Below are 21,402 nucleotides of genomic sequence, written 5' to 3' on the forward strand. Positions count from 1 at the left end.
TTTGCAATTTCTTTTTTTTGATTTTAATATATTTTATATTAAAATTATAAAAGAGGAGAAATTACGAACAATAAATTTAAGATTAAAAGCTAGCTGCCTGGCACAGGGCGGGTAAAAGACTCACATGACTGCCGACTAAAGTTGATAACAAAAAGGGCAGAGCCAGAGAGGAGAGAGCCAACAACTTCCCCCACCTTCCCCATGCACGCAAGAGATCAAATATTATATTGAAAAAGTGGAACCGGCCAAGAGCCCCTTTTGTGTCATGCAATGCCATATCCTTTGCCTTGTCAACATCTCTTCAACTAACAACTTAGCCAATACAAGAAACAGAAGAACAATAATGCAACTACATGAATTGGTACACCAAAAACAAGTAAAAAAGAGGCATGCTCTTCCATGATTTCGAAACTTAGCTGCTGGAGTGAATCACAACAAAGACAGAATTCATCCCCTCAGTTGATAAATCATTCGGAAAATGGTTTCTCTATCCCTATTAATGCTACAACTTCTTTCAGAGAGGAAGTCATATCGGTATGGTAAAAATGGTCCTTGCAAAGATGTAGCACTAGTCATGTGTACCAAAATAGATTCGAAGAAGACATCGTATTTTGATAACCGATATTCACAGCACAATCAACAAAATCAGTAATGGTCGCTAAATTTCATCGAAGCTCTGTATCAATCAGAAGACTGTTAGCGCTTCGAAGTTTCCCAGATATCGCAACCAACTTCATTCTGAACCCCTATAAAGAGCAATGCTGACTCCAAGTCAAAAAAAGTACTTTTGATTTATTTGATTGCCTCATCGCATCAGCCAGGTTGCACAATCTGGAAATAAGAAAAACCAATGCTCAATCAATAACCCTGATTATTAGCTGCTATACCTTTTTGAACCGGCAGACCAACAAACAGTGATATTTGCAGATTAGGTGATCACGAGTATTAATCATCTAAAGAAAGACAAGTATACAAAATCATGATTGAAGTATATGTAAAGTTCAAGAATTACAAGTAGTGGCCTTTCTTTGGTTGCTGGTGGGTGGGAGAAGGGGGTAGGGGGGCGGAGGACCACATGAAAACAACAACATTATAGCATTACAAGGTATCTTCAACTGCTTAAACAGTAGTCACGAAACTTCACAGCTCTAGTAAAAGCATATATCCACATGGTCCCTTAACCCGATATTGAACTGTCCTGACAATCTACTCAAGAAGGAAGGGAGAAAACTTTGTGAAGAAAAAGAACCAAAAGCTATTTGTGGCCATACACTGCAAAAAAGGAGATGGCAGTCTCACCAAACTCAGCAAAAATTATAGTTTCTAAAAGGATAATAAAGCACATGTAGAATTCAGTCTCTGTGATGATGATTGCACCTGTGAACTAGCATGTTTTTGTTCAATAACTCAACACCAAAGTGAGAAAATAAATCACGAGACTATGATATGCATCGTGAGGCCTGCCTCCTTTGCAGAATCAGTCACTGGAAACAACAAGAATAAGAGCAGAATACAAATTTGAAATTTCCTTTCAGCACAGTGAAAAAGTAAGAGAAGACTAAACTTTTGGGTGACAATTACTACTTCTTCATCATACAAACCCATCTTTCATGATAAACACTGCAGTCAGCTGTCCATGTGCAGTTGTCACAAAAAGAATGAAGGCTACGTGAACAAACCTAGAATTAAATCTACTGCACAGAATAAGAGAATTACGATTTGTTCCTAAAAGGATAGACTGATATCTTCTCATATATAACTTACCATGGTTTATCTTTTAGCATTACTAAGGATTTAAGCACACCAGGACTAATCTTGTCAGCGAGGACACCTTTTTCTGATATCAAAAAAGATTTTTCCTTCACATAGCTTTGCAGTTTCTTAGCTTCATAATCCAATTGTGCTTGATCTGAATGACAGCAAGGAAAAGGATCAATAATCCATGCAAATGAATCATGAATAAAACTATGGGAAATTAAAAATTTCGATAATGACTATTAACTAGATCTCTACAATAATGCTCCGAGCCCCCAATTCTTACAGCAATGTTTAGTGAAATCAACAACTATGCATAGACTTGATTAAATGATAAGGTGACTATAAAGTGGATATTGTGGAAAACAAAAATCATTAATTTTTAACATTCTCAAAACACATGCCCGAGCCAAAAAATAAAAAAGTTACAAGTTCAATGTGCAAAGTAAAGGACTAATGCTTGAATAATTTCTGCAAAGCTTGTTTTCTTAGCATCCAGCTAACCAACAGATTAACTCTAGCCATGTTATAATCCACAGGACACATCTGCAGTTGTTTAATTTTAGACCTTTTAGCAAGGAACAAGCTGACTGATAAAAAAGAACCTGTCCTCTTTTGCTAACTCAAATACTGGAAATTCGATGGAGCTGGCGCGTATGCACAGTGGTGATATAATGCAAATATTACAGCCATAAGAAACAGCAATATGCAATAATTACAGACATAAGGAAATTGTTATTCCCGAATACTGACAAAAGAGGGAAAAAAGAATGATATAAGGGCGAGGAGAACTACAGCCTAATCATCTAAAAGTCTACAAAAAGTTTGATAATTAATTACAGCACAACTACCCAACAATGCAAATATCTCAGGGAATCATTTCATATAACATACAATTAACACTTTTTTCACTGATCATAATTCTAAACTAACGAAAACACACAAGTGTTCAAAATAAAGTAACTTGCACACCAAACCTGTCTCCAAGATAGTGTGAGCAGCATGAAACGGGATCTTAGCAAAAACATCAGTTCCTGGGAACATCATCCATGTCCGCTCATTTGAGTTATGGTTGCCACAAGTTGCACAAACCTCCTTTACCAAAGTTCTTGATCCAGGGTCCCCAATATTCTTCATCATTGACTTAAAAGGAGATGGGACACTAGTTTTTGTTGTGCGAGCCCTCTTCCTCAGTGCAGTAAGTGCTTCCCTGTTCCCATTCCTCACTTTATCATTCTCAACCAGCTGCACTTCCAATTAATATGACTTTTAACTCTTTAACACGTTCAGTTATGCACTGAAGGAAAGAAGAGAAAAACTTTTCTATCTTACACTACACGATGGTAAGCAACAAAAAGTTTTAAATTGTTTACCTAGATGAATAATTACATTGGCCTTAACTAGGTGAAGTGTTTGTTCTAGGAACTAAGAGTATACAAGCTAAGGGTTACCTGATGACGGGCCAATAGTAAATGTTCAGCTTCAGTTTCAAGCTCAATCAAGCCTTGCTGGAATTGCTTCATGTTCTCATCCATCTTCGATTCCCCCACAAAGCACCCTTTCCGCCTGAAACAGAACAACTTAACAATCAGACAAGAAATGAAAGGGCGAGGCGCCTGCTTAGATTGAATTGTATCCAATTTGGTATTTATATCAAACAGGTGGTGGTTCTTCTAGGTAAAAGAGCAATAAATCATCAATCCGTTGTGAGTAATCGATTCATGCAGGAAAAATCAAAACAACTTACTCTCGGCAAGTCAAAGCGGCTAATTATCAGGAGTGAGGCCGGAGATAGAAACCGTAGCAAACTCCACGGTGGTTTTCAGCTTAGTCAGAAAACTGCTGCAATTATACCAGAAAGTAGTATATGCATTTGGGCTTGAGTTCAAAATTCTGATAATTGAGGGCAACGGGATCAGGGTTTTGCCCTTCGTGATTTAAAGCACCTTTTGGGCTTTGGGACGGGCTTTGCTGGTGTCATTAGGTCCAGACCTTGTTAGCATAGCTGGTGCAGTGAAACGACACCGTTCCATCCACCACTGATAAGGCTTTATTCGTATAAGAAAAGGATTCATTTTATCGATAAAAACTGTAAAAATAATTATAATTGATTAATTATGATGTAACAATTTTAGATTGCATGCACCCGAGCATTTAACTCATTAATTAGTGTATTATCTCCCTGCTTAAAAAGTAAAATTCGAATTTCTCTTCTCCTAATTATAAAAAAAAAAAATTTTAAATTGTATACTCTCGAGATCGATGCTCTCGAAATCAATGTAAAAATACATAACTTGGCTAGAATAAAGAATAGGTTCATTAATTACTTGTAAGCTTCGAATAATTCTTATTACGATCAATCATATAATTATCCAATCCTAATAAAAATTATGTAAAGATTCATCACTTATAAGTATGGTTTCTTATAATACTTTGATGAATATTATACAATTTTGAATTATAATTGATTAATTGTAATATAATAATTACAAGTAATATGTTTTAAAAAACAGATAATTGTGGATACATAAATACATAACTGTTGGATGATATATTCCAATTATTACTTTTCATGAGTTTTATTAAGTCTCCAAACATAACTTCCCCTAGGAAAGATAATCGAGTGCATTCTCTTCATCATCGATTAAGGCAAGAGTAGGCCAGTGATTTCTCCTCCATAAGCTCTTTCGCTGTTGCATCCATCTTTTCCCTTGAGAACTCGTCTACCTTGAGCCCTGCCATTGAAATGAAACATTAACAAACAATCATCGAGATAATGAAGTTGTTGGACGCCCATTGCCATTTTCTCAATCATGCAGCCATCAGGCATAAAACATCTGAATAGAAACAAATGGAACTTACCCTGAACAATTGACCATTGTCCTTTCTCACATGTAACTGGGAAAGAGTAGATAATTCCAGGCTGTATTCCATAAGATCCATCAGAGTAGACTCCCATGGAGACCCATGTTCCCTGAATGAATGACCCAAAAAAGTTAACAATGGAGTTAATAAATAGATCAAGAATGTAACTACGTTTGACAGGAAGAGCTTGGACCTTGGGAGTCCCAAGAACCCAATCACGAATATGATCGCAAGCAGCACTTGCGGCAGACAACGCACTTGATAGCTTGCGAGCTTTGATAATGGCTGCGCCCCGCTGCTGCACAGTGGTAATGAACTCGGTCTTCAACCTGGGAACAAGGATTAGTACAACTCAGAAAATTATTCATTGATAATGAATTATGAAACAGACGAGGAATTTGTGTTACCAATCGTCATTTGCTATGGCATCTTTAACAGACTTCTCTGCACCATTGGTGGTTATGACAGATGCATGATTGACATCAGGATATTGAGTTGACGAGTGATTGCCCCATATGATTACATTCTTCACCTCACCAACATGAACATTTAGCCTCTCAGAGATTTGGCCTAATGCTCTGTTGTGATCAAGACGGGTAAGGCAAGTGATGTTTTTCTCTGGGATTGAAGGTGCAAATTCTTTCAAGATAAGTGCGTTAGTGTTTGCTGGATTGGCAACCACTAGCACCTAGATGAATAAGGAAGAAAAAGAACACCCAGAAATCTTAGTAATAATTTATTTGAAGGCAAACAAACAAAAAGAAAAACACCCAGAAATTTAAGTAAACTGTTTTCTCACCTTGCAGTCTGGAGCAGCATGCTGCTCTAAGGCTGAAGCTTGAGCCTTGTAGATTGATACATTTTTGGACATCACATCCTTCCTCTCCATACCTTCCTTCCGTGGGAATCCGCCAACCATGACGGCTATATTGACACCTTTACAGGCTTCAGCAACATCCGTGGTAGCAACAACACCTTTCAAACAGTGAAACCAGAAAAACATAAGCAACTTTTGGGAGGAGAAAAAATTTTTAATCGACGAGTCATCAGCCATCAGGCATACCCCTGAGAAGAGGAAAGGCAGCATCAATCAGTTCCATTTTCACTCCATTTAGGGCCTCAGCTGCAGGTTCAATATCAAGCATGTGGAGAATTACAGGCTGATCAGGGCCTAACATGACCCCTCTCGCAATCATTGGAACTAGTGCATAGCCAATTTGCCCTGTTCAAGAAAATCATCAACCTTTTGAAACTACATAAAGTAAAATTATGTTTTGATATGCGTAAGATTCTGTACCGGGTTTGAAAATTTATTCTAGAATTGTACTAATATAATAATCATGATTTGTTAGGCAAAGCCAGTATATGGTTAAGAAGAAAGATGATGAAAAGATGGACTCATAAGGATTGCTTCAAGCTTGCCTGCAGCACCAGTAACGAGTACCGTCACAGGCTCCTTTTCCAGGTTTAAGAGGCCACACATGTACTTAATTATCTTCCAGAACAAAGTAACGCAAAACAAAAGAACCAAGATTTTCTGAAGTAAAATGATATGCTCCTGGTCCATGTTTTCAATCAAAAAAACCAAGCAATCAAACAGAACCACAAACTCTTCCTTTGAATTCAAGACTATATATAAGCCCATCATCCAACTAATCAATGGCGTGAGAATCTACAGAAACGAGAGCGAGGCAACCAGATGCTAAAACGAACTGTACAAGAAATGCAAGACCAGAAAGATCTCCTTACTCTGAAGAAAAGAACCTATGGGGTGAAGAACAAAGAACATGATAAAAGATTAAAATAACATATGCAAGCTTGCGTTCATTGTCAACTAATCAAGCGTGCAATGATGGGTTTCTACACAGCCAAACTCACAACCAAGTCTGCTAAAGAAAAGAACAGTACGTACCTGCAGCACCAGTAACTAAAACTCTAACTGGGTCCTTCGCCATTGTATCGAAAGGGTTCTTAAAACAGTTGAGCGCTGTTGATGATCAGAAGTTATAAAATTATTCTGGGTTGCTTTTGGTTTCTACGTTTATATATACAGCAAAGGAATAGATAGAGATTTAGGCGAGGAGTCAAGATCGAAAAGGGGCGGAAATCGAGGTAAGAGATAAGAATAATGATAATGTTCTGAAACTGATACTTTTCATGGTTAGAAAAGCATCATCATGGCAAAGAGAAACTAACCCTTTTTGTTTGTTTTCATATGATGTTCAAGCTCGGCCTGATCGTCAGCAGTCTGATTCTGCTTTCACTTGTTTAGTTCTAGGCACCTGTCATTTGACTTTGTCAATTGATAGTACGATACACCTCCCGATTCAAAGAAGATTTAGCTAAGAGTTTGAATCCTAACAGGCGAATAACAAACTAGAATGGAGGCAAAGTCCCTGAACGTTGTACGCCAAGGACGTGTGAGCCAAATCTGAAGAATCATTGTAATGTAAGAAATGAGATGAACAAGGTAACTAGATAACTACAAATAGTTAGCAAGTAGGTTGTGAGCTTAGGCTACATTTAATCTTCTGTTGATTCTAAATGGCTGACTTGTTTAGACTTTGGAGAGCAGCTAAGAACTGCAAAAATGAAGAAGTCTCTTACATTATAAGAAAAATATTATCTATTTTTGATTTGTTGAGTTTCAATTAATATTTATTTTTTTAAAAAAATAACGTATTGTTATGAAATATAAGTTGAAAGAATAACTATAAGATAAACTATTTAAAGAGAAAAAGATGATCTTATTTTAGAGTGTGTTTACAAATAAAATGAGAGGCTGTTTATAGGTTACAAATCACCTATTTAAATACATTTTACAAGATAAAAATAATTTGAAAGCATTTGATTTGAATAAATTAAATTATAATCTAATTTAATCTAATTCACATCCAAATCTATATATATATAACCAAATATAAGAGTTTACATCACAATACACTCCTATGTTTGGTTTTTTGGCTTGTCTTGACTACTTGGTTTGGTATGAACTCTTGGACCATGATATAATGGGCATTTACACATATATTCATAACACACTTGAATGTATATTGTATTAAAAAAATGTCTTATTAAAACCTTATTAAGAAAAAATCTCATGAAAAAAATTCAAGTGAAGGAAAAAGAGTATTTAATTTTTTTCAAGAATACTCTTTTAAAATATTGTTTCATTAAAAACCTTATCAATAAAAACTCAATGGAAAAAACCTTGATGAAGGAAAAAAATATAATGCGTATTTTACTATTTTAATTTAGTCATTATTTAAGATTTTTAAAACAACACATTCCAATATTGTACACAAACTTTTCAAATATTGCAATAGGAAGGGTTTTGGTGAATAAATCTACTAGATTACCACTTGAACGAATATGTTGAACATTAATATCACTTTTTCTTAGAAATCATGAGTGAAGAAAAATTTTGATGAAATATGTTTTGTTCTATTACCTTTAATGTATCCTTCCTTCAACTGTACTATGCAAGCGGTATTATTTTCATATAATGTTATTAGAATTTCCTTCTTAGTTGACAATCTACATGGTTCTTAAATATATTGAGTTATAGATATTAACCAAACACATTTATAACTTATCTCATGAATTGCTAAAATTTTTGCATAGTTAGAAGAAATAACAATTATAATTTGTTTTACAAAATGCCATGAAATAGTCGTACTTCTATATGTGAATAAATAACTTGTTTGAAATCGAGTTTTGTATGCATAGATAAATATCTGGCATCTTTACATGACTAATTAAATTTGATTTTGATATATTTGAGTAATATAAACCCATGCCCATTGTTCCTCGGAAATATCAAAATATATGTTAAATTTCATTCCAATGTCATTGAGTTGGAGAAGAGTTATATCTTGTTAATAAATTTACAGCAAATAATATATCAAGTTGTGTATTACTAGCAGCAAGATACATTAGTGCTCCGATTGCACTAAGATGTGGTACTTCAAAACCAAAAAGTTTTTCATCATCTTCATAATGTTGGACAAGGTCATTTTTTACGTTTAGTGACTTTATAACCATTGGTGAATTCAATGGATGTGTTTTATTCATATAGAGTTGTTTTGGCATTTTTGCTGTGTAATTTAATTGATGGGCAAAAATTTCATTTGTCAAATGTTTTATTTGAAAATCCAAACAAAACTTTATTTTTTTAAAATCTTTCATCTCAAATTCTTTTTTTAAATAATTTACAACTTTTGATAACTCTTCAAAAGTTTTAATAATGTTTAGGTCATCAACATAAACAACAATTATCACAAATTTATATTCGAATCTTTTTATAAAAATACATAGGCATATCATTTTTATAGCCAATTTTTAACAAATATTTACTAAGACGATTATACCACATGCATCTGAATTGCTTTAATGCCTATACATATTTATTTAATTTGATCAAATAAATTTTTTGAGAATTGTGTGCTTCAAATAACTTAAATCTTTTAGGAATTTTCATATAAATATTGATATTAAGTGAATCAGATAAATAGGTTGTAGTTACATTCATTAGATGCATTTCAATCTTCTTATGTATTATCAAACTAATTAAATATGGAAATATAATTACATTCACCACAAGATAATATGTGTCTTTATAACTAATATAAGGTTTTTGGGTAAAACCTTATGTAACAAGTTGTGCTTTGTACCTGACAATATCATTTTTCTCATTTCATTTTCACGCAAATACCCATTTAGATCTCATTGGTTCTACACCATTTGTTGTATGGACTACAGATAAAAAAATTTCATGTTTTGCAAATGAATTCAATTCCACCTTAATTGCATTTTTTTACATTAGCCAATCATTTCTAAATCTATATTCTTCAATAGATGTAGGTTTAAGATCTTCATATTTTTTATAATATTATGCGCTACATTATATGTAAAAACATTATTGACGTTTAATTTATTTTAATTCTATCTTTTTCTTATCATGACATAATTTATTGAGATTTCTTTATTTTTAATGATTTTAAGCATCTGAATTTTTTTGGAATGTTATTAATTATATTAGAGGTCTCTTTTGGAATTTCTATTTCTTTTTTCTGATCATCTTATATATTTGTTCTTTATATTTTTTAAGGATTTTATTTTTGGAATCGATTGATTTCTCACGTTTCTAGCGTGCTTTATCCTATACGAACATCAATTCTAATAGGAGCATTTGTAGCTAGTATATGAGATTTAGTTCTTTTCTTTAGGTTAGTAAATACGTTTAACAATTAATTTGTTATATTTTGCAAATGAATTATCATTTAAAATTTAAATTCACATTAATTTGTGTGAGGATCAAAGCTAAATAATGATAATACATTCCAAAAAATTTCTTTTTCCAACTTCTTATTTTCTCTTCCTAATATTAAAAAATGTGTTTAATCAAATTGACAATTAGCAAATTTTATCGTGAATAAATCTCTTGTTAATGGTTTTAAATATTTAATTATAGATGGAGATTTATATCCAATATATATTTCTAACCTCCTTTAAGGACCAATCTTTTTACTTTGTGGTATAGTAATTGGGATATATACCGCACATTCAAAAATTCTTAAATAGAAAATCTTTGGTTCCTAACTATAAACCAATTGTATAGGAAAAAATTTGTGATAATTTGTTGATATAATGCGTACCAATGCTGCTACATGCAAAATAGCATGCCCTCAAGATAAAAATAAGGAGTTTAGTTTTCATAAGCAATGGTCTTGGAATTAGTTATAAGTGTTTAATAAATAATTCTGTTGGACCATTAAGATTCACATTAAGGCTAATTTTTCAACGAATAAAAACATCAAAAAAATATCAAGTTACTATCTTGATTTGTTAAAACTAAAATCAAAGATCAACCATTTAAATCCTTTTAAAACCTGAAGATGATGAAAACCAAAAAACACAAAAACTTGTGGGATTAAAGATTTATATAGATAGCGTGTTATGAAATATAACTTAAAGATAATGAAGTGGGCGTCTATTTATAGATTAATGACTTCTTATCTATATAGAATTTATAAGATAAAGATAATATTGAAGGGATTGATTTGGATAGATTAAATCTTAATCTTAATCCAATTTAATTTGCATCTAAATCTAGATATACATAATCAAATATAATAATTCACATCAGATTACATTATTAGGTTTGGCTTGTTGGGCTATGTGACCTGATCTGAACTTTTAGATCATGATATAATGGACACATATATTTATAATAAATATATCAACCAAACAAAATCTAAAATTGTTAATGTTTATGAGCAAACTAAAGGTGTTAAATTAGGCTTTTATTTCTTATGTTAGTGTAAGCATTATTTTTCATCTAAATATTCATTTCTTTGTTATTTGCTTATGGTTCATGCTAGATACTAGAAGATACTAGAAGAGGATAAAATATATATCAATAAAGATCTTCATATCAATGAAACACATGGGTACAAAAACAAAATAAAAAAATTTATAATAATGGTATAATAATGAAGGTAAAAATTGATATATATGTAGCATAGAACTATAGAGAGTCTAAATAGACAATTGAAAAAACTCCACTTATATATTACTTATGATCTCAAATTTTTTTTACATAGCATTTTGTGATTTTTTTCTTAATTAATAATTTGTGAATAAATTTTATTGTTATAAGATTATATGTTAATTTTACTTCGTAAAATTACAAAAAATACTTTTAAGTACAAATAAATAGACTAACTTTTGGATTGTTGAAATGTCAATAATTTTATTGAGTGAAATTAATGATATCCACACGGTATTAATAAAAAAAACAAAAATAGCAAAATGTGATATGGAAATGCTTATTTAAAAAAATAAATAAAGAAAACGCTAAATATCAAATTAAAAAATAAAATGAAACGCATGTCACATGGCGACATGGGTGAGTTGGCAATTAGCACGTGGCTTCAATCTCCTAACTTCCATTTGCGTTTTGAGATTTTAAGTCTATAAATTAGTCACCCTAATAAACTAGGAAATGAAACTTCTGATTAATTAGTCATCAATCGATATATTTCCCGAAAGCCCTTGCTCCGGTCAGGAATAAAGGCTTACTGCTATTGCTACTACTACACTAGCTTAGGCTGTTTGGGAAGTTCCAAACACCAGCTTGGTACAGATCTATCCTTGGCTAAGGCGTGTCGCACTCAAGCCGCCAAACAAGTCCCTTGAAACCGATTTTTTTTTTTGTCTTTTCGCTCTTTTCTTCCACAGTTGCCGGAGTTTTGAGCAGGGCCTTGGAGTGCAAAACCGAAATGCAGAGTGTAAAGCGTTTGGTATCAAGGCGTTGTCGTCCGAGTCTAATCCAGTGTAAGAGAAGCCTCTCCTCGCTTCCAATCAATTCCTCTGCCGATGATCTTCAACATGAAGTCAGTTCCACTTTCTTTCTCTCTGAAAACTTCGAATTCAATCTATTTAGTCATTAATCATTCATTCTAGTTCATGAATAAATCTTAAGGTGCTGGTTGAAGGCAGAGCTAGCTCTCGAATAGCGATTCTCAATAGACCTTCGTCTCTCAACGCTCTCAGTACTAATATTGTGCGTTCCTTTTTGCATTTCCAATGAATTTTTGGAGTTTCTGTTTGGTTCGAATGAAGATTATATTATCTAGGTTTACCTTTTTATGTTGTTTGGATTAGAACAACAGTTTCGTGGAACTTACTTTTGATTGCAGGGTGCTGGGTTGCATAAACTATACGCATCTTGGGAAGATGATCCGGAAATTGGATTTGTGGTCTTGAAGGTAATTTCGGATTATGTAAATTACTTTTTTTTATTCGTATTAATTGTCATAATATTAATAGGAATGCACTGAAATGTTAATTGACAACTTACATTTAATTTTTGGAATTATTTAAGGGCAGTGGCAGGGCATTTTGCGCCGGTGGAGATATTGTTTCTCTTTATCATTTGATAAATGAAGGTAAAACCTAGATGAACAAATTTATGCTAAAAAAATTGTGGGATTTCTTGTTAAACATGATTTATGGAATGATTGATTATTCGTAGTTATTTTTACCTTTCTAATTCTCATAATGCAGGGAAGATAGAAGAGGCTAAGGAATTTTTTAGGACGGTATATAGTTTTATATACCTTGTAGGTACATATTTGAAGCCGCATGTGAGTATTCGCTTCAAATTTTGCTCTTTTGAAATATTAATAATCCTTATGTGTTGTTGGTGATTGATTCTTTTTATAAGCTTATTGAAACGATATTTTCTCTTTGTGGAGTTACGTGGATAGAGATATGTGTATTGAATTCTTTGTAGTGACTCATAACGTAGTGATTGGTTTCTAGGTGGCTATTTTAGATGGCATTACTATGGGTGGTGGAGCTGGAGTTTCTATACCTGGGACATTTCGGCTTGCAACTGGTAGAACTGTATGTTGTAGTGATTTAATTTTGGTTATTTTTCTTCCCGTTATTCTTTTATTGCTGCTCAATTATGTGCAAGCCATGTATTTTTTTTTTTTTTGAAAATTTGGCCGTATATTTGTTACCATGCAATCATCTTGTTTAGGAGACTCTTTCTGAACTTAAATAGTCATTTTGCATATTTTTCAGTTTTTCTATTCATAATAATCAACTTGCTATTTGGAAACTCAAGTAACTTAGCCTCAAAATTTTCTAGGTTTTTGCTACTCCTGAAACTCAGATTGGTTTCCATCCTGATGCTGGGGCATCTTTTTACCTTCCTCGTCTACCTGGTCACTTAGGTATCGTTTTACAGTACGTTTCCTTTATGCCTATTCAACTTGCTTTTCGTTACTGATTCTTGGAGCTGTAATGTAAATGTTTCGTCATGGATTCATGGTGTCCTTGAGTTCGGGACATAACTAGAATGATCTTATTACCCATTTGTTTATTTTGCTGTTTTGATTAGTCTATCGAAGATGGTATTGTTACGAAATTGCTCTAGCATGTATATCAAGCTTGATTTTATTTCATTTATTATATACTAATATCTTAAAGGAATATGTTCTTGTTTACAGGGGAGTACTTGGGACTGACAGGAGAAAAACTCAGTGGAGCTGAAATGATTTCTTGCGGGCTTGCAACACACTACTCGCACACTGAGGTTAGTACTGGTGGGCTTTTATTTTAGTTGTTTCCGTTTCCTTATAATTTATTGTTCTTTCCTGGTTATGTAATACTTTATTCCTCTAACAGAAGCTTCCACTGATTGATGACGAGCTTGGGAAATTGGTAACTGACGATCCTTCTGTCATTGAATCTTCTTTGGAGAAATATAGTGATGTACCCTATCCTGAAAAGATCAGTGCACTGCACAGGTTTGTTTTCTCATATATGAGACCATATTTTGCATAAGTTTTAGTACATTAAAGAAGCAAAGGACTACTCTGTCCCTGTTACTGGTTATAACTGCTACCGTTTCAGCGCTCTTTGAGTCTTTTTTACCAAAACCTATGCTTATTATTTCGAATATCTTCTCATTAGTCATAATACTTTTATAGGATTGAAGTGCTTGATAAATGTTTTGCCCATGACACGGTTGAGGAAATAATGGATGCTTTGGTAAGCGTTTTCTTTCTTCCTTTTTTCTGTTTGTCAGACCTTAAACAAGTTTTTGATTTTTCACCTGTCAATCTTGAAGCTATCAGGTGTTTATGGTATTTTATTGTTAACAATTTTGTTAGGAAAGCGAGGCATCTGCGACAAATGATGCATGGTGCAATTCCACATTAAGGAAACTTAAAGAAGCTTCTCCATTGAGTTTAAAGGTTTCCTTGAGATCGGTGAGTGGTCCTTAACCTTAACCATCACCCTCCTCTCTCACCTTCTAATAAAAAATCCATCCAATGTTAATGGTACCATCATAGTGAATTCAGATACGCGAAGGCAGATTTCAAACCTTAGACCAGTGCTTGGCCCGTGAGTACCGAATGACCTTACAAGCGATATCTAAGCAAATCTCTAGCGACTTCTGTGAGGTACAAAATCCTTTTTGATCTCCCATTTCCCAGTAAATGAACAAAACTTTCGTGAACTTCATCAATTTTCTTTTCCTGTTAGGGTGTTAGAGCACGAGTGGTGGACAAGGACTTAGCACCAAAGGTGTCATTCATTCTCCATTCTGTTCCGTACTTAGTCTATTCTGACATGAACAAACCTGATTATTTTCATCTTTTGGTGATGTAGTGGGCACCTTCGAGCTTGGAAAAAGTGTCTAACGATATGGTGGATCAGTACTTCGCACCCCTCAGTGAGTCAGAGCCAGATCTAGACCTCCCCACGAAACAGCGAGAAGCATTTAACTAGTTGCAGATGGATGAAGGATTCTCAACCCTGAAAATGTAAGGTCTTGTTTGCATTCTTGGGACAGCCTGGAAATAACTCATTGCATACTACCATATATATATTCCTTGAAAAGAAAATACATTATCTAGTTCTGTTCCATTTCTCTTCAATAAAACAAGGCTCCAAATTCTTTTTCTTTTTTCTGTTCTTTTTGGATGAGAGTTTACATCTGTTGAATGTACATTAGAATGTGCACAAAATAAAATACAATGAATATCTATTTTAATGCTGAAGACAATTATGTCAAATGTTATAATAAAAACTTGCTAGGTCCCTATATAATTACTGATGAAATATTATGTTGGCCTAGAAATGACGGTTTAAACTTATTGTGCTTCCAAAATTTTTTATCACTATATGATGGACCATATAGCCTAAATAAATATAGCAAAAATGAATATCACAACAAATTACATGGCTGGCTTGCAAAAAGACTATAAGGGCTTGTGGCTAGTTCTTCAGCCATTCCCTCTGATTATTCCGCTGCTTTACTGGCCTTGTGAGTGTTCACTAATTGCATTTGCACGTCCTGAGACACTGGTAAGTGCTCCTTGTATTCCATTGTGAATTCCCCTTTACCCTGAATTGGGAATATATTACAATATATAAAAAAGAAAACAAATTTATGCAATCCAAGACAACATCGAGCGAATGGGTGGAATCCCAAATGTTGCTTATGAATTGATTTTATGCCTCACCTGTGTCATTGATCGAAGTGCTGTCGAGTATCCAAACATATTGTTCAACGGGACCTAGAAGGACATGAAAATGATATCAGCTTTCTGGAGGAAAGCGGCATTATCTTTTCCTGCTATGATGGCACTAGGCTGTATTACCATATATGCACAACCATAGCATGACATGCCCACATCACAAAATAATTATTATTATCATTTTTCTTTGCAAAATGGCACTGATGCACAAAGGTCAGGCAACCTGAAGATCTACAAATATCATATACTTCACACAATTAACACATCATGTAATAGGTGGTGAACATCCCTCTATAATTATATAAAGGTATCATTTCAATAAAGATGAACCCGAGTTAACACAAGGGCAACAAGATAATTCATGAATGTCTAAGGACAAACTTTAAGAGCAATTTCCAAGATTTATCCATAATGATTAAAGATTAAATTCAACCGAAGGCAGAAGAAGACCAACAAGAACCAGATGATGCAGTCAAAAGTTCAATCATTTGCTTGGAAATGCAGCTAAGTCAAACCTTTCAAGAGAAAGCAAGTTTCACTTACATTGGTGGTAATGATAGAATCATCTCCATCTTGATCATTTCCAACAATAACACCTTTCCTCCTGCACATAATTGACATGAAGAAATTCAGATGAAACTGTTGAAAGATCAAAGAATTGCTAAGTCGTGATAACATTTAAGTACAAAGAGAAGAACAGTGAGCTCACTTGTTAATATCACCAGCTACTGTACCCTGAAATTCTGTTGGTACTTTCAACTCAACCAACATAATAGGTTCCAGTATCACAGGCCTTGCAGCAGTATAACACTGTTTCACAAGTTAAAATATGAAATATGAAAATCCAGTAATGCCGTGCCAAAAAGAACAATAGGAAGGAAAACCAAAAGATAAGAAGCAATCACTTCACAGGATATCATCCTAAGCACGTTAGACATACTTGTCTGAAAGCATATATAGCAGCTAACTTAAATGCAAGCTCACTGGAATCTACTGCGTGAGAAGCACCATCAGTTAAAACAATCCGGATATTTTCAACTGGATGCCCAATTAATGAACCCCTGTAAGAACACAGAACTAATGCATCAATTCATACTCACAGCAAAACTATGTACAAAAGTAATCAATCTGTAGCGAGTTTCAAGAAACATGGGAGCAAAAGAAATATACTCACGAATTTGCAGCTTCTTTGAAACCCTTCTCAATTGCAGGAATAAAATTTGATGGTATAGCTTGTCCAACAATCATGTTCTCAAATTCGAATTTAATTGGAGACCCTGGTGGAAGTGGTTCAACATACCTATCAATACAACAAATGAACAGATCACATCATTGAGCACATAGGGAAGACTAGACAATCTTGCCAATTAATAATTGTACAAATAAATCAAAACCAATCTGATAATATAAAATAACTAGCCCAGAAAGGAAAGCAGTATCTCACAAGCAATTCAGGTATCAAGGAACTGCATCTAATTCCAATACAAATCACTGCTGCTTACCCACATACTCGTCCATATTGACCCTGTCCTCCAGATTGCTTCTTATGCAAATAATCAAATTCAGCACGTTGAGTTATAGTCTCCCTGAAATTCACCCGAGGCCTTCCGACAGTTGCATCAACCTGTTTTGATTGAAATTTTCAAACATAACAATCTTGGAAACCTTAATTTTACATGCTCAACAAAAGAACAGGCGAACACCTTGTATTCTCTCCGGATCCGTTCCACATATATGTCCAAATGAAGCTCTCCCATTCCAGAGATAATTGTCTATGTAAATAAATAAATAAATAAATGACACTTTAAGTCAGATAATGCAAAATAGAGTTATGTATAGTATAATAAGAATCATTGAATAAAGTTTGCTTAACACACCTGCCCACTTTCAGCATCCAGGCCCACACGGAATGTCGGATCCTCTTTCTGAAAACGATTTAATGCCTTCGAAAACTAGTTCAAAGAAACACAAGATTCATCATTACTTAACACCACATGCTATGATTGAGTGCATGCACACAACCATTTCTATGGGACTAGAAACACTCACTTGTCCTCCAGAATCTTTGGAAACCGGCTGAACAGCTAATGACATCACTGGCTCAGGGACATTCATAGAAGTCATGGTGTATTTGACAGACCCATTAGTAAATGTATCTCCTGGAAACACAAAAAGCCATATGTCATGACAAATTTTTGAAAGCCTTTCCTTTATTTATTTATTTTTTTTGTTAAAGGAAAAACAAAAGCTTTGTCTACTCAATGAACAATCATTTCGACATTTTTATTGGTTTAGAAGACCTGTGTAGTCAAGCTCCTTGAATAATTAAACAACATTGAAGAAACAAAAGCTTGCACTTGTGCAGAAATATGTAAAGTGAGAAGTAGGACCTGAAGCACAGTCTACACCAAAAACTGCAACTATTTGCCCAGCATGTGCCTCTTGAATGTCCTGCGTATTATAAACCCCAATGAAAACAATATTAAATTAACCATCTGCTTAAGGATCCAACATTTCACATAATTGCTAAGACTGATGTCAAGTAAAATCTGACCTCCATTTCATCAGAATGCATCCGAACCAGGCGAGGTACCTGGGCCAAAATGGTAAATATTAGCATGTAGACTAAACTCTAAAGATCAGGTCAGTACAGCAAGGAAAAGAGACAAACAACAAATTGCATTAAAAAGAAACAAAGAGTATCCGCATGTCATGGAAGTGGATCACATCAACCACAACACCAGGAACAACACATGTTCAGACCTAATCACACCATACGGTTTATGAACATTATATTAACAAAAGGACCAAAGTTAGTTACCCACTTCTGATGATCATTTACCTTGCATGTCAAGGTGAAATTAACATGCATATGTCGCAAGTATATGATCATACATCACAGGTAACTGCTTTTCAAATTTCACCTAAAACTGTTTTCTACCACAAATCACAAACTAAAATCATATGTTAATTTGATATATGTGATATTTCTGCAAGTTCATCTAATTCTTTGTAGCTCAAAGACCAAATCACACTAACACAAGAAACAGAAACTAAAATCTCCAGCAAGATGCATTGGATGGGTAGATTCACACAATGAAAACAGATGTGTAGCCCAACATGATCATACAACAGGTAAGTTCAAAAAAAAGGATGAAGAAATTGGCCCAAGAAAGCATGAAGCAATAAATTAACTTACCTTAATCTTCTTGCCTGTGTTTATGTTCACTATAAAATCACCCTTTCGGATCACACCCTCGTAGACTCTTCATCAATATAAGTTACTGTTAGCATAAATGAAGCACGAAATACTAATACAATGCAGAACATCAATGGAAAATGATGCAGTAGCATTACCTGAGATATGTTAGCTGACCAAACCGCCCTTCCTCCAACTTAAAAGCTAATGCTACAAGTGGTCCATCTGGGGTTCCAGACAACGTAACCTACAAGAGCATTAAACATAATACACAAAAAAAGCATTTCTGATCAGTTTAGCAAATTCTTTTTTGGGGGGAGGGAGAATTGTAGTATCAATCTTATACCTTCTCTTCATTCTTTGTTTGATCAAGAGCATAGTTACTGACTTCAACTGGACATGGCAAGTAACTAAGGACACCATCCAAAAGTGGTTGTACACCCTGAGCAGAAGAGAAACTGTCTGATAAACGGTATCTAACAATTTGACAATATGTAAAACTATTTACATAATGTTGTTTCCTTTCAAACAATATGAGAAGGGTAATTCCAATGAATGCCTTATCGACACAAATTGGTTGATTGAGAATTAACAGAAACCAGAGAACAAAATCAATCACAAAGTACCTTGTTTTTGAATGCACTACCCATGAATACAGGTACAAACTTCCGTGCTATCGTTGCCCTACGAATTGCGTCCTGCTCAGAGCAAGCTCCAAAATTTAGGACTCAAACCATGTTTGAAATGAGGACAAGAAAAAAGAAAACAGCAGCATTTAGAAATGTAAGGTTGACGAAGATAGGAAGATAAATGTTCTGTGGTTTACATTTGGGTAATAGACAAGCTAATTTCACATTTCAACATTTGAGGCAAGAAAAAGCCTCAATCATCCACCCATACAGCACATACACAGAATGATTAAAAACCATTCAACATATAGGGTCATTCTAAATTCAGTGAAAGGCCATCACATCCCACACGTTTAATTTTCAGAGACATGTACAAACTTTGAAGATATGATGGCCATAAAGCAACAGTCAAGGCAACCATAGTATTTCTCTCAGCCATCTTTGAAATTCAAACTGACACTAGATGGGCTGTATCAAGTGCACTTTCTGTCATTAGAAAATAAGAAGTAAAAAAGCATCATTTCCCCTAACAGACCTCAAGATCAGCAGATGAAATAGGCTCATCATTTAGAAAAGCTTCCGCCAGTTTATCATCCACTTCAGAAACCATTTCTATCAGTTCACGTCTCTTTTCTGCGACTATGGCCTCCATGTCAGCTGGTATTTCTTCAGCAACAACCTTTTCTCTGCAATAGATAGAAGATGGTAAGAAAATAGGATATAGACATGACAAAGGCCCTACACTCAAAGTAAGCAAACCACAGAGATAGAAACAAACCCATTGGAACCATGAAAATAATAAGCTTTTAATTGCACAAGGTCGATAAGACCCTGAAAATTTTCTTCCAGGCCAATTGGAACTTGCACAGCTGCACTATGATGTCGAAGCTTAGACCTCGCCTGAAAACAGACACAAACATGATCAGCATGCCATTGTTGAATATATGAAGAGCAATAACGTCCATCCCATTACATGAATATATCCAAATGTACCTGGTTGAGAACTTTCCATGGATCAGCTCCCATTCGATCAAGCTTGTTAATAAAAGCAAGTCTCGGAACCTCGTATCTTCTCATTTGTCGATCAACAGTAATTGACTGACTTTGTACCCCACCAACACTGCACAGAACTAGAATGGCACCATCAAGAACACGCAGCGCCCTCTCCACTTCTATCGTAAAATCAACGTGACCGGGCGTATCGATTATATTAATCTACAAGAACACATAAAAATTATGAAAAGCTTAGAAAATAAGTAAAAGAAACTGTCAAATTAGGTCAAACTAAAATTTAAATTTCTTACGAACCTTGTAATCTTTCCAGGTGCAATACGTGGCAGCAGACTGGATAGTAATTCCTTTCTCTCTTTCTAAATCCATAGAATCCATCTTTGCTCCGACGCCATCCTTGCCACGAACCTCGTGGATCTCGTGGATCCGGCCCGTATAATAGAGAACCCGCTCCGTTAGCGTGGTTTTGCCCGAGTCGATGTGGGCCGAGATTCCGATGTTTCGGAGTCGTTCCATGGACTCTTTCCACCATGGTTCTTTGTCGTCCTTTGCTCGCGCGACGTTGCCCGCTGAGAAATGACGGATCTCGAAGTTCCCGAGGAGCAAGGCGGCGGTCTGGGACGGGGAAGACGACGGCGTCGTTTTGGCGGAGTAGAAGGTGTAAAGCAGGCGCTGGACTGGGGATCTCGGGAATCGCGCCATGGCGGAATAGCTGTGCAGCTGATGGTGCCTGGTGCGGGTAAAACCCTAAACCCAAGGTAATGGTTTTTCTTGGGGTTTTGAATTTTGATTTCAAAGAATGGGAGAATTTGGAGTTGAAAATGGAGCGGGTTAGGGTCGGGAAGAATTCGGATTCGTGTTCTCTAATGGGTCAGGTACT

The 21,402-nt window shown here is 34.8% G+C and overlaps 4 protein-coding genes across 9 annotated transcripts; 1 reads left to right on the plus strand and 3 right to left on the minus strand.

The window, feature by feature from the left end:
* On the minus strand, positions 282-3,664 carry LOC18614397. 2 transcript variants are annotated; one of them, XM_018120388.1, is made up of 7 exons: positions 3,503-3,664; positions 3,207-3,321; positions 2,733-3,000; positions 1,765-1,909; positions 1,378-1,484; positions 1,013-1,272; positions 282-831 (listed from the first exon to the last, which is right to left on the minus strand). In XM_018120388.1, the coding sequence occupies exons 2-5, from the start codon at positions 3,288-3,290 to the stop codon at positions 1,478-1,480; spliced, it is 504 nt and encodes a 167-aa protein (XP_017975877.1). In that variant the 5' UTR covers positions 3,291-3,321; positions 3,503-3,664; the 3' UTR covers positions 282-831; positions 1,013-1,272; positions 1,378-1,477. The 2 variants fall into 2 exon arrangements, with proteins under 2 accessions (XP_017975877.1, XP_007052208.2); XM_007052146.2 differs by lacking the exons at positions 1,013-1,272; positions 1,378-1,484 and having other exon boundaries at positions 3,503-3,663.
* On the minus strand, positions 4,263-6,663 carry LOC18614398 (malate dehydrogenase, cytoplasmic). 2 transcript variants are annotated; one of them, XM_007052148.2, is made up of 7 exons: positions 6,533-6,663; positions 5,684-5,842; positions 5,420-5,595; positions 5,028-5,308; positions 4,814-4,949; positions 4,618-4,729; positions 4,263-4,490 (listed from the first exon to the last, which is right to left on the minus strand). In XM_007052148.2, exons 1-7 carry the CDS (start codon positions 6,573-6,575, stop codon positions 4,393-4,395), a joined length of 1,005 nt encoding a protein of 334 aa, XP_007052210.1. In that variant the 5' UTR covers positions 6,576-6,663; the 3' UTR covers positions 4,263-4,392. The 2 variants fall into 2 exon arrangements, with proteins under 2 accessions (XP_007052210.1, XP_017975591.1); XM_018120102.1 differs by lacking the exon at positions 6,533-6,663 and adding an exon at positions 6,043-6,212.
* On the plus strand, positions 11,655-15,109 carry LOC18614399 (3-hydroxyisobutyryl-CoA hydrolase-like protein 1, mitochondrial). Of its 3 annotated transcripts, XM_007052149.2 has the most exons (14): positions 11,655-12,017; positions 12,107-12,187; positions 12,324-12,392; positions 12,509-12,572; positions 12,691-12,770; positions 12,949-13,032; positions 13,283-13,367; positions 13,644-13,729; positions 13,822-13,943; positions 14,127-14,187; positions 14,310-14,408; positions 14,502-14,603; positions 14,686-14,727; positions 14,812-15,109. In XM_007052149.2, the coding sequence occupies exons 1-14, from the start codon at positions 11,904-11,906 to the stop codon at positions 14,929-14,931; spliced, it is 1,209 nt and encodes a 402-aa protein (XP_007052211.2). In that variant the 5' UTR covers positions 11,655-11,903; the 3' UTR covers positions 14,932-15,109. The 3 variants fall into 3 exon arrangements, with proteins under 3 accessions (XP_007052211.2, XP_007052212.2, XP_017984707.1); XM_007052150.2 differs by lacking the exon at positions 14,686-14,727; XM_018129218.1 differs by lacking the exon at positions 12,107-12,187.
* On the minus strand, positions 15,127-21,320 carry LOC18614400 (elongation factor G-1, mitochondrial). Of its 2 annotated transcripts, none has more exons than XM_007052151.2 (20): positions 20,820-21,317; positions 20,505-20,726; positions 20,290-20,411; positions 20,047-20,197; positions 19,509-19,580; positions 19,229-19,324; positions 19,041-19,129; positions 18,883-18,949; positions 18,238-18,276; positions 18,074-18,134; positions 17,733-17,842; positions 17,561-17,635; positions 17,387-17,455; positions 17,186-17,307; positions 16,858-16,983; positions 16,624-16,744; positions 16,393-16,493; positions 16,227-16,287; positions 15,669-15,722; positions 15,127-15,550 (listed from the first exon to the last, which is right to left on the minus strand). In XM_007052151.2, exons 1-20 carry the CDS (start codon positions 21,222-21,224, stop codon positions 15,446-15,448), a joined length of 2,268 nt encoding a protein of 755 aa, XP_007052213.1. In that variant the 5' UTR covers positions 21,225-21,317; the 3' UTR covers positions 15,127-15,445. The 2 variants fall into 2 exon arrangements, 1 of the variants encoding a protein (XP_007052213.1); XR_001929834.1 differs by having other exon boundaries at positions 15,171-15,550; positions 16,668-16,744; positions 20,820-21,320.

The sequence above is a fragment of the Theobroma cacao genome, chromosome 1 (genome assembly GCF_000208745.1).
Source record: "Theobroma cacao cultivar B97-61/B2 chromosome 1, Criollo_cocoa_genome_V2, whole genome shotgun sequence".
Lineage (NCBI taxonomy): Eukaryota > Viridiplantae > Streptophyta > Magnoliopsida > Malvales > Malvaceae > Theobroma > Theobroma cacao.